Source organism: Ostrea edulis, chromosome 7, assembly GCF_947568905.1.
Source record: "Ostrea edulis chromosome 7, xbOstEdul1.1, whole genome shotgun sequence".
Taxonomy (NCBI): Eukaryota; Metazoa; Mollusca; class Bivalvia; order Ostreida; family Ostreidae; genus Ostrea; species Ostrea edulis.
In genome coordinates this window covers 75,603,879-75,616,235 of record NC_079170.1, presented here as the reverse complement: position 1 = coordinate 75,616,235, position 12,357 = coordinate 75,603,879, and the positions used below count along the sequence as shown (strand labels likewise).

The window sequence follows — 12,357 nt, the reverse complement described above, 5'->3', positions numbered from 1 at the left end:
TATCTCAACTAATTTGATATGCAAGAGCTTGTTCTGGGTATAGTCAGTTTTTAAATCGAGGTAAGCTACTGACAAACAAGTTGATGGTACAGGGATTGCAACAGTCTCGATTGAAGTCAGCATTTCGCACATTCTATGGTCGTTATAACGATCTAGTTCGTCAATACAACCTCGCATTGGGTCAAATGCTGTCTGACGTGTTTCATACCGATTGTTAAGCCGTTCTTGGCACACTGATTTTGACTGCGGATAACTCCGTTTACCTGATCAGGATATGGGGCTCACGGCGGGTGTGACCGGTCAACAGGGGATGCTTACTCCTCCTAGGCACCTGATCCCACCTCTGGTGTGTCCAGGGGTCCGTGTTTGCCCAACTATCTATTTCATATTGCTTGTAGGAGTTATGAGATTGATCACTGTTCGTTATCCTCACCTTGCATTAAATAACGGTCATGCGGCAAACCATCCTTTTATTCGATTGATTTTTTAAGATAGTTACAAGTAAGTGCGTTATATCGTACTTTGATGTGGTCATGTTTTTTCAAAGTTTCATTTGTGCTGCCACAGATACAACCACAGTAAGCATGATGCTCTGTTACATTCCAAAAGAAAAATAAGTATTGTTAAGTAAGTAAATTCTGATCTGACTGGGTATCGTACTCCGAAATAACGAAAATACATCTCAGCTGCCTTGACAGATCAGTTATATTTGAGCTCGGATTGAAAGAAAAGTTTCCATACATTCAACTAAACATTACCGATATGTCGAGATATCTTAAAGTTTTATATCCGTACTTTCCGTTTGACATGTAATCGCCACATTTTGAGTGAAGGTGTGTGGTTTTCTACACAGAGCTCTTACGTCCTGGCTACGTCATTCTCACGTTTTGAACATGTACTGTCATCACATTGTGTATACCACAGGTTTGTAGTCTGATAAAGTCAGTAGTAAGTAGTTTGGTGCAGTAACGGAGATGGCTTATCTTAAATACATCATCGACTGATTGTATATAGTTTAACGTCCCTCTCAATATTTTTTCATTCTTATGGAGACATCACCATTGCCGGTGAAAGGCTAAACATTTAGACCTATGCGCAGCGTTTTTGGCCATTGAGGAGGGATGGATCTTTATCGTGCCACACTTGCTGTGACACGGGATCTAAGTTTTTGTGGTTTCATCCGTAGGACCGCCCCGTTTAGTCGCCTCTTAAAAGCAAGGGGTACTTTGGTCCTATTCTAACCTGGCACCCTATAAGACAAACCACACCATAGGTTTTGAAAATTATAATATGTTGTGTCCTATGTTGTATATCACTGGTATCTCCCTCCCTGTAATCCAGTTTTAAAATAAAACGCCTAAAGGAAAACCGTCATGAACAAATGGGAATATTAAACGATTGATTGATGTTTTCCACCACACTCAACAAATTTTCAGTTATCTGGTGGCGTCCAGTTTTTATTGATGGAAGAGAGACCCAGACATAATTTACCAGGGAAGAGACAACCGACCTTCCGAAAGTAAATTGGGAAACTTTCTCAAGTACCGGCGCGAGCGGGATTCGAACCCGCGCCGAAAGAGGTGAGAGGCCGTGTGATTTTAAGCGGGATGCTCTAACCACTCGGCCACGGAGGCCGAAAAGATGAAACAATCAAATAGAATATGATGCAGGATAGTTTGTCATTGAGGGAAAAATCACAATTAGATGTGATATATCCGTTCCTACCATCGACACACAAATGTTTGTTTTCAGGTATGCAAATTAAAACTAGAACGATTCATGATTCTCCTAATCAGCAAATGTAACTTAACACGTCAAAAAATCTGGATATACAGATCAACAATCGTGGAACTATTTTCTTGAGCTTATGATATTGTGCTTAGAGTTTTAAATGTTACCTATATCTATTCAATAATTTATGTTTGTTATTTCTAATTAGGAATCGATGCTACAAAATTGATATTTACATAAGAAATGACTACTACAATATGTGTCTTATGAACTTTGATGAAAGGTGAAGATAACAAACAGTGATCAATCTCATAACTCCTATAATGTAAAACTTATACGGTACCAATTTTGATGCACCAGATGCACATTTCGACAAATAATGTCTCTTCAGTGATGATCAAGCCGAAATTGTGGAAAATCGAAATAAAAATAAAGTTGTAGGAGCTAAACGGAAACCTAGAGTGCCAAACAAATGGAGTCATATTCGCCCAAGGATAAGAGCTATGCATAAGGGAGATAATCCTTAATTTGGAAATTAATTTCTAAATTTTATCGCAGCAATTAAATATACATCAGTATTTTCAAGCTAGTAACGAAGTACTTAGCTACCGGGTTGACGAGACCTATGGGGGCTAACAGTCTACCAGCAGAGGCCTCGACCCAGGGATCATAATGTGAAACTTATAAGGTACAAATTTACGGTATAAGCAATACAAAATATAGAGTTGGGCAAACACGGAACCATAGATATACCAGAGGTGGGATCTGGTTCCTATGAGGAGTAAACATTCCTTTTCGACCGGTCACACCCGCAGTGAGCCCTTTATCTTGAACAGGTAAACGGGGTTATTTGAAGTAAAAATCAGTTTGCCAAGAACGGCCTAACAATCGGTATGAAACAAGTCGGACATCATTTGACCCATTGATAGGTTTTACTGGCAAACTAGATCGTTATAACGACCATAGAATTTGCAAAATACTGACTTTAGAATATATTGTTGAAACCCCTGTACCATCAACGTTTTTGTCAGTAGCCTGTCTCGATTTAAAAACTGACCATACGTAGAACAAGCACTTGCATATCAAATCAGTTGAGAAATAATAGCACCGTATGCAGGTGATAATGGAATATTGCTACAGTACATACATATGGGGAGTTGACGATGGAGAATTGAAATCATCCCATTTGTCAAAAATTTGAGTTGGTAGTTTGCCGTTAATATCTATTTCCAATAAAATATCTAAGCATGAAGCAGAAGTGAACGACTCTGTGGTGTCCCTTTTTCCGAGTTCACAGGGATACATCGATCGACATATGAATGAAAATTATTATTGTTGATATTTAAAACGACGTCGAAATATCTAAGTGTAGAATTGAGAGCCAGAGGAAGATGTTTTCTTCTCAGGTATAGAAGTTTTTGAATTAATTCTGCACTATCAGAATATAAGACAGGTCAGCTAATCCGTGCCCATGGGATTTCCAACATACTGTCATTCTATAATCAGAGGTCGCGTCATCAAGCTAACACTAACTTCTAACCTAACGGACGCATCACAGCAAATTTTGGCTTTTTATTTTCATACGCAGCGGTAAAAAGTAAAGAAAAATAACCCGCCGGTTTATATTTGAAATACATATGTATGTGTTATTTTTTTAAAATGTCGCGTTTATGTGTTTTGTTTAATGTTAACTGTTCATTTTAAATAAAATACATGTATCTTAAATGAATGAATTCTTTAAAATTGCACTTTATTTATATTTTCAGAATCTACTTTCATTTCATTTCAACACGTGTTGATGGAACTTATAAGAGAAACCGCAATAACCGTTGGCTTTCATAAGCCTTTGAAAAACGAACAACTCTTGTGTTTGACTTATGTTGTAGAAGGTAAAGATGTCTTAGCAATTCTTCCAACTGGTTACGGAAAAAGTTTGATTTTTCAATTAGCTCCACAGGTAATTATGAGGAGCAGGAACATTCCAGCCTCCAAAAGTGTAGGATTAATCATTACACCATTAAACAGTATCATGAACAATCAAATCCAGACCCTACATTCAATGGGAATATCGGCATGTTCACTAGACTACTCTTGTAGTAAGACCCAAACATTCCGGTACGCTAGTGACAGTGAGGAGAGTGGGGGAGATGCAGATTACAGCCACATCTTGACAACTGTCCCCATTTCAGAAATACTTGAAGGGAAATATTCCCTTATCTATGCACATTCTGAGGCACTGCTTAGCTGTACTCAAGGCGAGAGGCTACTTAAACAGCTTAAAAAAAAAGAAAATGCTTGTATGCATTGCTATTGATCAAGCTCACATCATACTTGAATGGTAAGATACAATTCATGAAGTAAGCTTGCTTTTATAAATGAATTTGGATGACCTTATACATTATGTTCAATCTGGAAACAGGCTGACAAAATTGATTTCTAAATATGTTTATCATTGTGAAACCTTTTGTTAAATGTATAGGTTCTCCGTCGTTCTCCCTATCAGAGCGACGTTTATCACACCAGTAGTAAACACTTTCGTATTTCATCTTTAAATCCATTTTGTACTATGTACTTTCAATGGCACAAAAAGAATATATATACTGAATTATTTTCTTCAACATAGAAGTGTATATAAATTAAGATCATTCGAAAGGGGTAAGATAATATAAAAGAATTTGGGGGGGGGAGGGGGGGGGGGCTAAGGTAAACCCTCTGTATCACATTTGTGCCTTTCTGCTGAATGTGAATACAGATTAACATCTATGACAGAATGAAATTTATTTTCAATTTAATATTCAGCAAAACATGTACATGTAGGTAACGATGTCCATATATGAATGTAAAACTTGCTGCATATGTCATCTTAATTAGCATGTTGATCAACACATGTAAACACGACATTTTGTGTTTTTCTCCCCAATCAACAAAATCAATATGAGCAAAGTACCATACATATAAAAAGTGCACTAGTTTGCTAGATTTACATGTGCAATGTAAAAATTACCACAAATCAATAACATCAATTGGCAGGAACAGGTCTAATTCATCAACTGACAAAATCAAAGGAACATTTGTATGATTAATATCTTTAAATCTGATGAGCACCAATGAATTTGTAGACAGTTCACTGGAGTTTCAACACATGTATGCATAAAGACAGTCTTTGTGAAAACCGAGTAACATTAACACATCATGCAATAAAACTTGCTTTACATTACTGTTCATATGAATAAAAAAATCTACATAAAAAATAGAGAATGCAGCGATTCCATTTTACATGTATGTATGCAAAAAAAATTCACTTATCAGTTATACCAATAAATGCATGCCAACTATAAAACACTGAGTAACTAAATCTCAATATCCTGCTCTTCCTCATTATTCAGATCATACACTGTTCTGTTTAAAGCCCGTTTAGTGTGCCTTATAATAACATCTCCGAGTTTAAATTTGTCAACATTATTGATTACATTGACTGATGACCCTGAAAAAGCAGGCAGTGCTCTGTTCATTTGTACTTGAAAGGGACTCAACCGTCTCATTTTATCAAATAAAACAGACATGTCTTCAATAGAAGACTTCTTGTTTCTCTTGCTGTTGGTTTTAATGTCAAGTGAAGATTCCAAATCAGAAACCAATTCACATATCACAGGTGCTGCCTTTGATGACCATTCCATGGCTTTGTCAGTTTTACTAGCACCTAAACACCTAATGCCATTCTTCACTTGTTTATTGTTATTTTCCTGCTGCATATCTGCCGCTTTGTTATAATAATAATAATAATAAGACCTTTATTTAACCAGGATTACATATTTAGCGATAACGCTAGTTTTCAATATGGTCCTGCATATAACATACATACAGACAGATATTAGTAAAATAAACACAGATTAAAAGAAGTAGAATACATATAAACTTAAGAAATAATTATGAATGTAAGATAAATAGAATACAAAATGAAGCTTAAAAAGTATGGTGATAATCTCTAAGATAATTTCTCTTAAAACACGCAACACTCGTTGAGTTTCTTATGTTTTGACTCAAGGCATTCCACACTGTGCTCCCTGAAATGCTGAAAGATCTTCTATAATATTCTGTTTTTGCCCTGGGTATATACAAAATATTTGAATAAGAATTTCTAGTTTGCCTCTGACTGACTTCTGATACATATTTAAAAACATTTAAATAATCTGGCATTAAACCATGTAAAACTTTATACACTAAAATGACTTTTCTATAGACAAAGTAATCTGATAGAGGCAACCAGTTAAGTTCTGTAAACATGACATTAGATGGTGTTTCAAAATTTCTGATGTTAAGAATTACCCTTGCAGCTCGTTTTTGCAATATAAAAAGCTTATTCACATTTTCAGCATTTCTTGGATTGCTCCATATAGTACAACAATATGTAAAATGTGGAAAAATCATAGTATTAAAAATCTTCAGCAGCGCATCGTTTGACATAAAATATCTTATTCTTCTTAAAATGCCAATTCTCTTGGAAATCTTATTCATAAGTGATTCTATATGACTTTTCCAGGACAAAGTTTCATCAATAATAATACCAAGTAATTTTGACTCCTGAACACATTCTATGACATGGTTATTTATCACTAAATTTAATTTTCGATACTTTGATAATTTTTGTGCCGATCCAATAAGCATACATTGAGTTTTAGACAGGTTTAAGCTTAATTTATTTTCCTTAATCCACATTATACTGCGCTGAAGATCTTCATACATCTTTGACTCAATATTTTCCACTGACTTATCTGTTACATCTTGTGAAGTATCATCTGCATACATATTTACATGAGAATGTTTCAGTGCTTGTGGATAGTCATTAATATACAGGATAAAAAACAATGGGCCTAAAATAGAGCCTTGCGGAACTCCAATGGTTACATTTCTTTCCTCCGATAAATTGCCTTTCCAAATAACTCTCTGTGTACGATTTGTTAGATATGATTTAAACCATTCAAAAGTATCATTGCATATGCCAAATGACTTGAGTTTGTGTAATAAAACCTTGTGATTTATAGTGTCAAATGCTTTCCGTAAGTCTATAAAAATTACACCAGTACGTTTACCTTCATCAATATTTTTAAGCCATCTATCTACTAGAGAAATAAGAGTACTTTCACATGAGTGTTTTGGCCTAAAACCAGACTGACAATCTGTAATTAGAGAATTTACTGACAAATACTCATAAAATGAATTAAAAACATGCCTTTCTAAAATTTTGCTCACACAAGGTAAAATGGATACAGGCCGATAGTTATTAACTAGACATTCATCCCCTGATTTAAAAAGTGGTACAACTCGTGCCTTTTTCAAGTCATCTGCACAAGTACATGAAGATATAGAATAGTTGAAAATATATGCAAGAATATCACATACACTGTTTGATGAAAGTTTTAGAAGTTTGACAGAGATACCATCCAAACCTGTTGCCTTTGATGCAGACATACATTTTATCTCATTTTCAATAAATTCTGCAGTTATACCTGGTATTGTATAAGAATTTTTAGGCATTTGTTCTTCAACTGTAGGTAAAGTGTCATCAAAATGTTTTCCTAGCTCATGACCAATGTTACAAAAGTAATTATTAAAACATTCGGCAATATCCTTTGTATCTTTAAAAATTACGTTATTGTCCTTAAGAAATGTACAGTTTGTATTCGTTTTCTTAGATGGTAAGAATTGCCTAAGTTTGTCCCACATGTCCTTGGGCTTGTTTTCTGCCTGGGAAATTGCTTCCTCAACAAATGCATGTTTTGCCTCCCTGATCTTTTTCGTCACCCTGTTTCTTGATGCTCTGTATAGGTTCCACGCGTGATCATCATTACTCTGTGTCGCCTTTTTAAAGAGGTGTTCACGACAGTGCATTTCTGTAAGTATGTCATCGTTTATCCATTCTTCTGAACGTGAGTTAATTCTTCTTTCTTTTCGAGGAATGTGTTTATCCACCACTTCAAAAAATTTAGAATAAAAGAATTGCCACATAGTATCAATATCCACCATTTCATATATGGGACTCCAGTCAATAGTGTTTAGTTCTTCTTGAAAACTGCTCTCATTTAAGTTTTTAAAATTTCTATATTTAATATGAACGTGACTGTTTGCACCGGCTCTAATTTTGTCATTTACAGCGTAAATCAAGTTGTGGTCACTTAATCCTATTGGGAATACTCCTGATGAAGAAAACTTATCCGGACTATTTACATAAATATGGTCAATTAAAGTACTGGAGTCTTTAGTCTCACGTGTAGGGTTTTTTATCAGTTGCTGAAATCCAATGTTTTTCATGATAGTCTTTAAACGCTTTGTCTTGTACTCATCCACATTGAAATCGTCCATAATTAGAATATCTTTGTGTTCTGCTATTAGTTGTTCAATCCGCCCCTCAAACTTCTCTAACCAATCTACTGTGGAATCTGGAGGTCGATAAGATAAAGCACAGGATGTCTTAGTCGACTGCCCAATAGAAATAACAAATTCAAGCATTTCCAAATCATCCATGATTTTTATGTTTGTAATGGTAAATTTTTCTTTAATGTAGACTAATATTCCACCCCCATTCCGGTTTCTATCCCTCCTCAGAATTCTGTAACCATTCATTGATATTTCAGAATTTTCTATTTTGTTGTCCAATTTACTTTCAGTCAAGGCCAGAACATCAAATGCACCTTTACGTAGCATTATTTTGATTTGATCCAATTTACTTAAAATTCCTCTCACATTCAAGTGTGCATATAAAATTCCCTTAGGTACAGTTTCCAAAAATTTCTCAAGAGATAGGTCAACCTTAAAGCCAGTTGAAATTTCACTTATACAAGAGTCACACAGCCATTCTACCTGATTAGGAATTTCCATGGTTTGGGTTGTAGTTTTCACTACCTGATTACATCCAATACAGTGAGCATTTATGGTCTGTTGAGCTCCTTCTGGTCCTGGGTTTAAATGGACATCGTTTGATAAAAGTAGACATAAAAATCCTATATAGTTAGTAGTCCTCACATAACTTCTTGATTTCGTTGAATGCTCCATAGATAAACTTCTTGTTAAAATTTCACGTCCAAAACAACATAACTTTGAATTCAAAATAGGCCATCTAAATCCTGGTGTATAAGTAAAATCCTCCTCTAACTCTTGGAAGAATAAAACGGTAGAAATTTGTTTAAAAGCCAGATAAACTAGGAGAGGTGTTAACACACATCTGACCACGGTGGCCATCTTGGAAAAAAAAAAATGTTCTTACCAGGCTTTCCAGGAACATTGACAAATGCACCTAATTTCACTCTAACACTTTCAAACTCGGATAGAATATGTTCTGTCTTTGTTAGAAAATTGACACATTCAATGGCATACTTTGATTTATAAGATGTCAATCCTATAAACAAAGGAATGAAACGTTTCATCAAAACTGTCAGTTTGTCAATATCTCCAGCCTGTATTACATAATGGAGCAACATCAGATCCATGCTTGCCCTTAAAAAGCCCAGCGAATAGTTGTAAACATCATCATTGATATGAACAAAACTCTCTGCTTCAGGTGGTACATCTATTCGAACTTTGTCTCCTGTAGTAAGGAAAAAACATTCTTCGTTAAATGTTGCACAATTCCCTGCATAAATACAGTAAATAATGTTTGTCATATTGGTACCCTATAAGTTTTACCTATAAAGCCCATGGGCCACATCCCTCACCTGAGTCACCAGGCCCATATCTGAAGACTTTCCATATATATTTGCATGTAAAACCTTAGTCCTTATCGTGCCCCAACCTACCCCTGGAAGTCATGATGTTTACAAACTTGAATAAACACTATGTCAGAAAGCTTTCATGTAGATTTGTACTTTTCTAGTCCAGTGGTTCATGAGAAGAAGATTTTTAAAGATTTTCCCTATATATTTCTATGTAAAACTTTGATCCCCTATTGTGGCCCCAACCTACCCCTGGAGACCATAATTTTAATAATATTGAATCTGCACTTTGTCAGGAAGCTTTCATGTAAATTTCAGCTTCTCTGGCCTAGTGGTTCTTAAGAAGAAGATTTTTAAAAAATCCTACCCCAATTTTGCATTTTTGTGATTTTCTCCCTTCTGATGGGAACATGGCCCTTCATTTGAACAAACTTGAAAAGCCCTTCACCCAAGGATGCTCTGTGCCCAGTTTGGTTGAAATTGACCCAGTGGTTCTGGAGAAGATGAAAATGTGAAAAGTTTACAACGCCGACGACAGACAACAGACAGATTTTGATCAGAAAAGCTCACTTGAGTCTTCGACTCAGGTGAGCTAAAATTCAATAATCATTGGACAGTGGGTCTCTCTGTGTAATCAAAATTGTCATTTACCATTTATGTTCACATATGTAAGTCTTCCCTCTGGAAGAAGCTGGGACTTTTAGCGTGTACAAACCACCCTTGTACATGACACATATCCTTATATCACTCATGTCTGGGGCCTTGTAGGTGTCCATGATGGTATCTACAATTGGCTCAACAAATTGGTCTAACCAGTCAATCTTTTTGGCTGTTTTCCATACTTTGATATGCTCAGACAGCTGAATATCCGATGTTTTATTCTGTATCTGTAGCTTTTCACATACCAGTTCCACTATCATTGCTCTGAAAGTTAACAAACAAATTATTCTATTGTACATGAAACCAAACTTATAGTTTAGCATACATCAATTTCATAACTCGAACCATATTTCATTAGATTTCATACAGACTACACAGAGATAATGCTCCTGCATCATCAAGGTAGTAGGAATGAGTATCAATACACAACAAAACATATCATGATACATGTATATCCGTTTTTGGTTCATAAAAAAGTAATTTAAGTATCATATACAAGTTTTCACTGTAATATAGTCAGGAACAATTATACTCTTCAATCAACATACACCATCATACATATTTTTCTATTACCAGAATGAAGTGCATATGATACCACTGTGCATCTTTTATGTTTGTAGAGCACTTAAAAGACGTATTCTAATTCATAAACTGTATCGAAATAAAATCCCCCATTTTCCAGACTGCTGTAGTACATGTAGCCGATTTTGAGCCAAATATATCATAATATACCAGAATATCATTACACCTCTACAACTACATGTATTAACTTCATAATTGGCAATCTGTAATTCAAAATGTTGATCAAAGTTGGTTTGACAGACACATATAATGACCTTGCAATTGTTTTTCATTCCAGCATGTAAAACAATTTGGGTATTTTTTATGCTCATCTCAAACAAAATTCTTTGTAGGAAGGCACAACAGGGGGAATAAAAAGGGGGAGCTAAACGTATCTTATATGAAATGATGTACATGACCACGTGTTTAGCTTACCTTGCAATTGTGTGTACAAAATCTTTATGAGGATCAAACCCATTTGTGGACTTGACTTGGCCATTTACGTTTGTTCTATGTAGGACTGCCTTATAATTTGCCAGAGTTCCTACTTCCCTTGAAGACTTGCTTGAAAAAAAGTGGTTTACAATTTTCTGCAAAATAAATTCATAGATATCACACGAACATACATATACATCACAAAATATACACACATACATTCCCCTTTCAAGCAAACCTGAATGCAGATGCATTTTTTTTTTTAGCTTTACTTTAAAAGAACAATGAATAGCAGATCAGCAATAGATCCTACTTCAACAAGTTACTTCTTTGACACATCATGTATGTGGCCAGGACAAGAAATCAATAAATTTGTCTCTTAGTGCGAGATCAAAAGTTCAAAGTCTGACCAAAAAAAAAACTACATTCACATAGATTTAATCACCCTAACCTTTCAAAATTAATGTGATGAATGTAAGTTTTTGTTTTACCAATGTTATACAATATATCATAATTTAAGGCAGTTTATGCTTTATAAACTGCGAAGTGAAGTGGTTTATGTAAAGTATGTTATATGCGTGTAAAATAGGTTAAAAATAAATTAATCCCTTACTATATAATTTTACAGCATAAAGTACAGACAATAAATGATGTTTACATGGACAAAATTTAAATGTCTTATAAAAGGGATTAATACATTAAACATGTATGTCATACTGGCGTAGCTATACTTTATTAATAAATTTACCGAACCAATGAAATAGCGTGTTTCAACCAGAATTAAATCATTACACGGTAAATAACTTGTATTTCTTTTGTTTTGTTTTTTTTTTTTTTTATAAAAAGAAACATTTCAAATACAAGATATGTACAATCCCATGTCAATATGATATGCATAATTCTATGTAAATATAGTTATCAGAGAAAAACTTGTGGGGTTCTTTACAACACCCCCCATATGAATAGATGAATGGGTTGTGTGGTTTTTTGGGTTTTTTGTTGTTTTTTTATCAGACATCGATATTTTGATCCCACTCTTAACCCTTCTTAAGTTTTTAAAGCATTAAACTAAAATTTTATTTTTGTTTAAGGGGAGCGGAGTTCCGAAAGGATTTTTCCAGAATAGGGGAAAATTTGCTGTCAAGATTTCCAGAGATCCCTGTAATGGTGTTTACTGTCACTGCTCCTCCAAAGGCACAACAGCAAATCATAACAAATTTAAATCTCAGATATCCCCAGATAATTTCCATTAACCCTGACAGAC

General features: G+C 34.9%; 1 protein-coding gene across 1 annotated transcript; it reads right to left on the bottom strand.

Annotated features, from left to right (window-relative positions):
* Positions 1 to 4,499: 4,499 nt before the first annotated feature.
* Positions 4,500 to 9,389, bottom strand: LOC125656286 (uncharacterized). Its single transcript, XM_056145832.1, has 2 exons — positions 8,985 to 9,389; positions 4,500 to 5,495 (listed from the first exon to the last, which is right to left on the bottom strand). Exons 1-2 carry the CDS (start codon positions 9,387 to 9,389, stop codon positions 5,082 to 5,084), a joined length of 819 nt encoding a protein of 272 aa, XP_056001807.1. The 3' UTR covers positions 4,500 to 5,081.
* Between the last annotated feature and the right edge of the window lie 2,968 nt (positions 9,390 to 12,357).

Coding starts and splice junctions, on each gene's coding strand:
- LOC125656286 (XM_056145832.1), bottom strand. CDS start 9,389: ATGACAAACATTATTTACTGTATTTATGCAGGGAATTGTGCAACATTT. Junction 5,496..8,984: donor CTGGAAAGCCTGGTAAGAAC/ATTTTTTTTTTT, acceptor TATTATTATAAC/AAAGCGGCAGATATGCAGCA.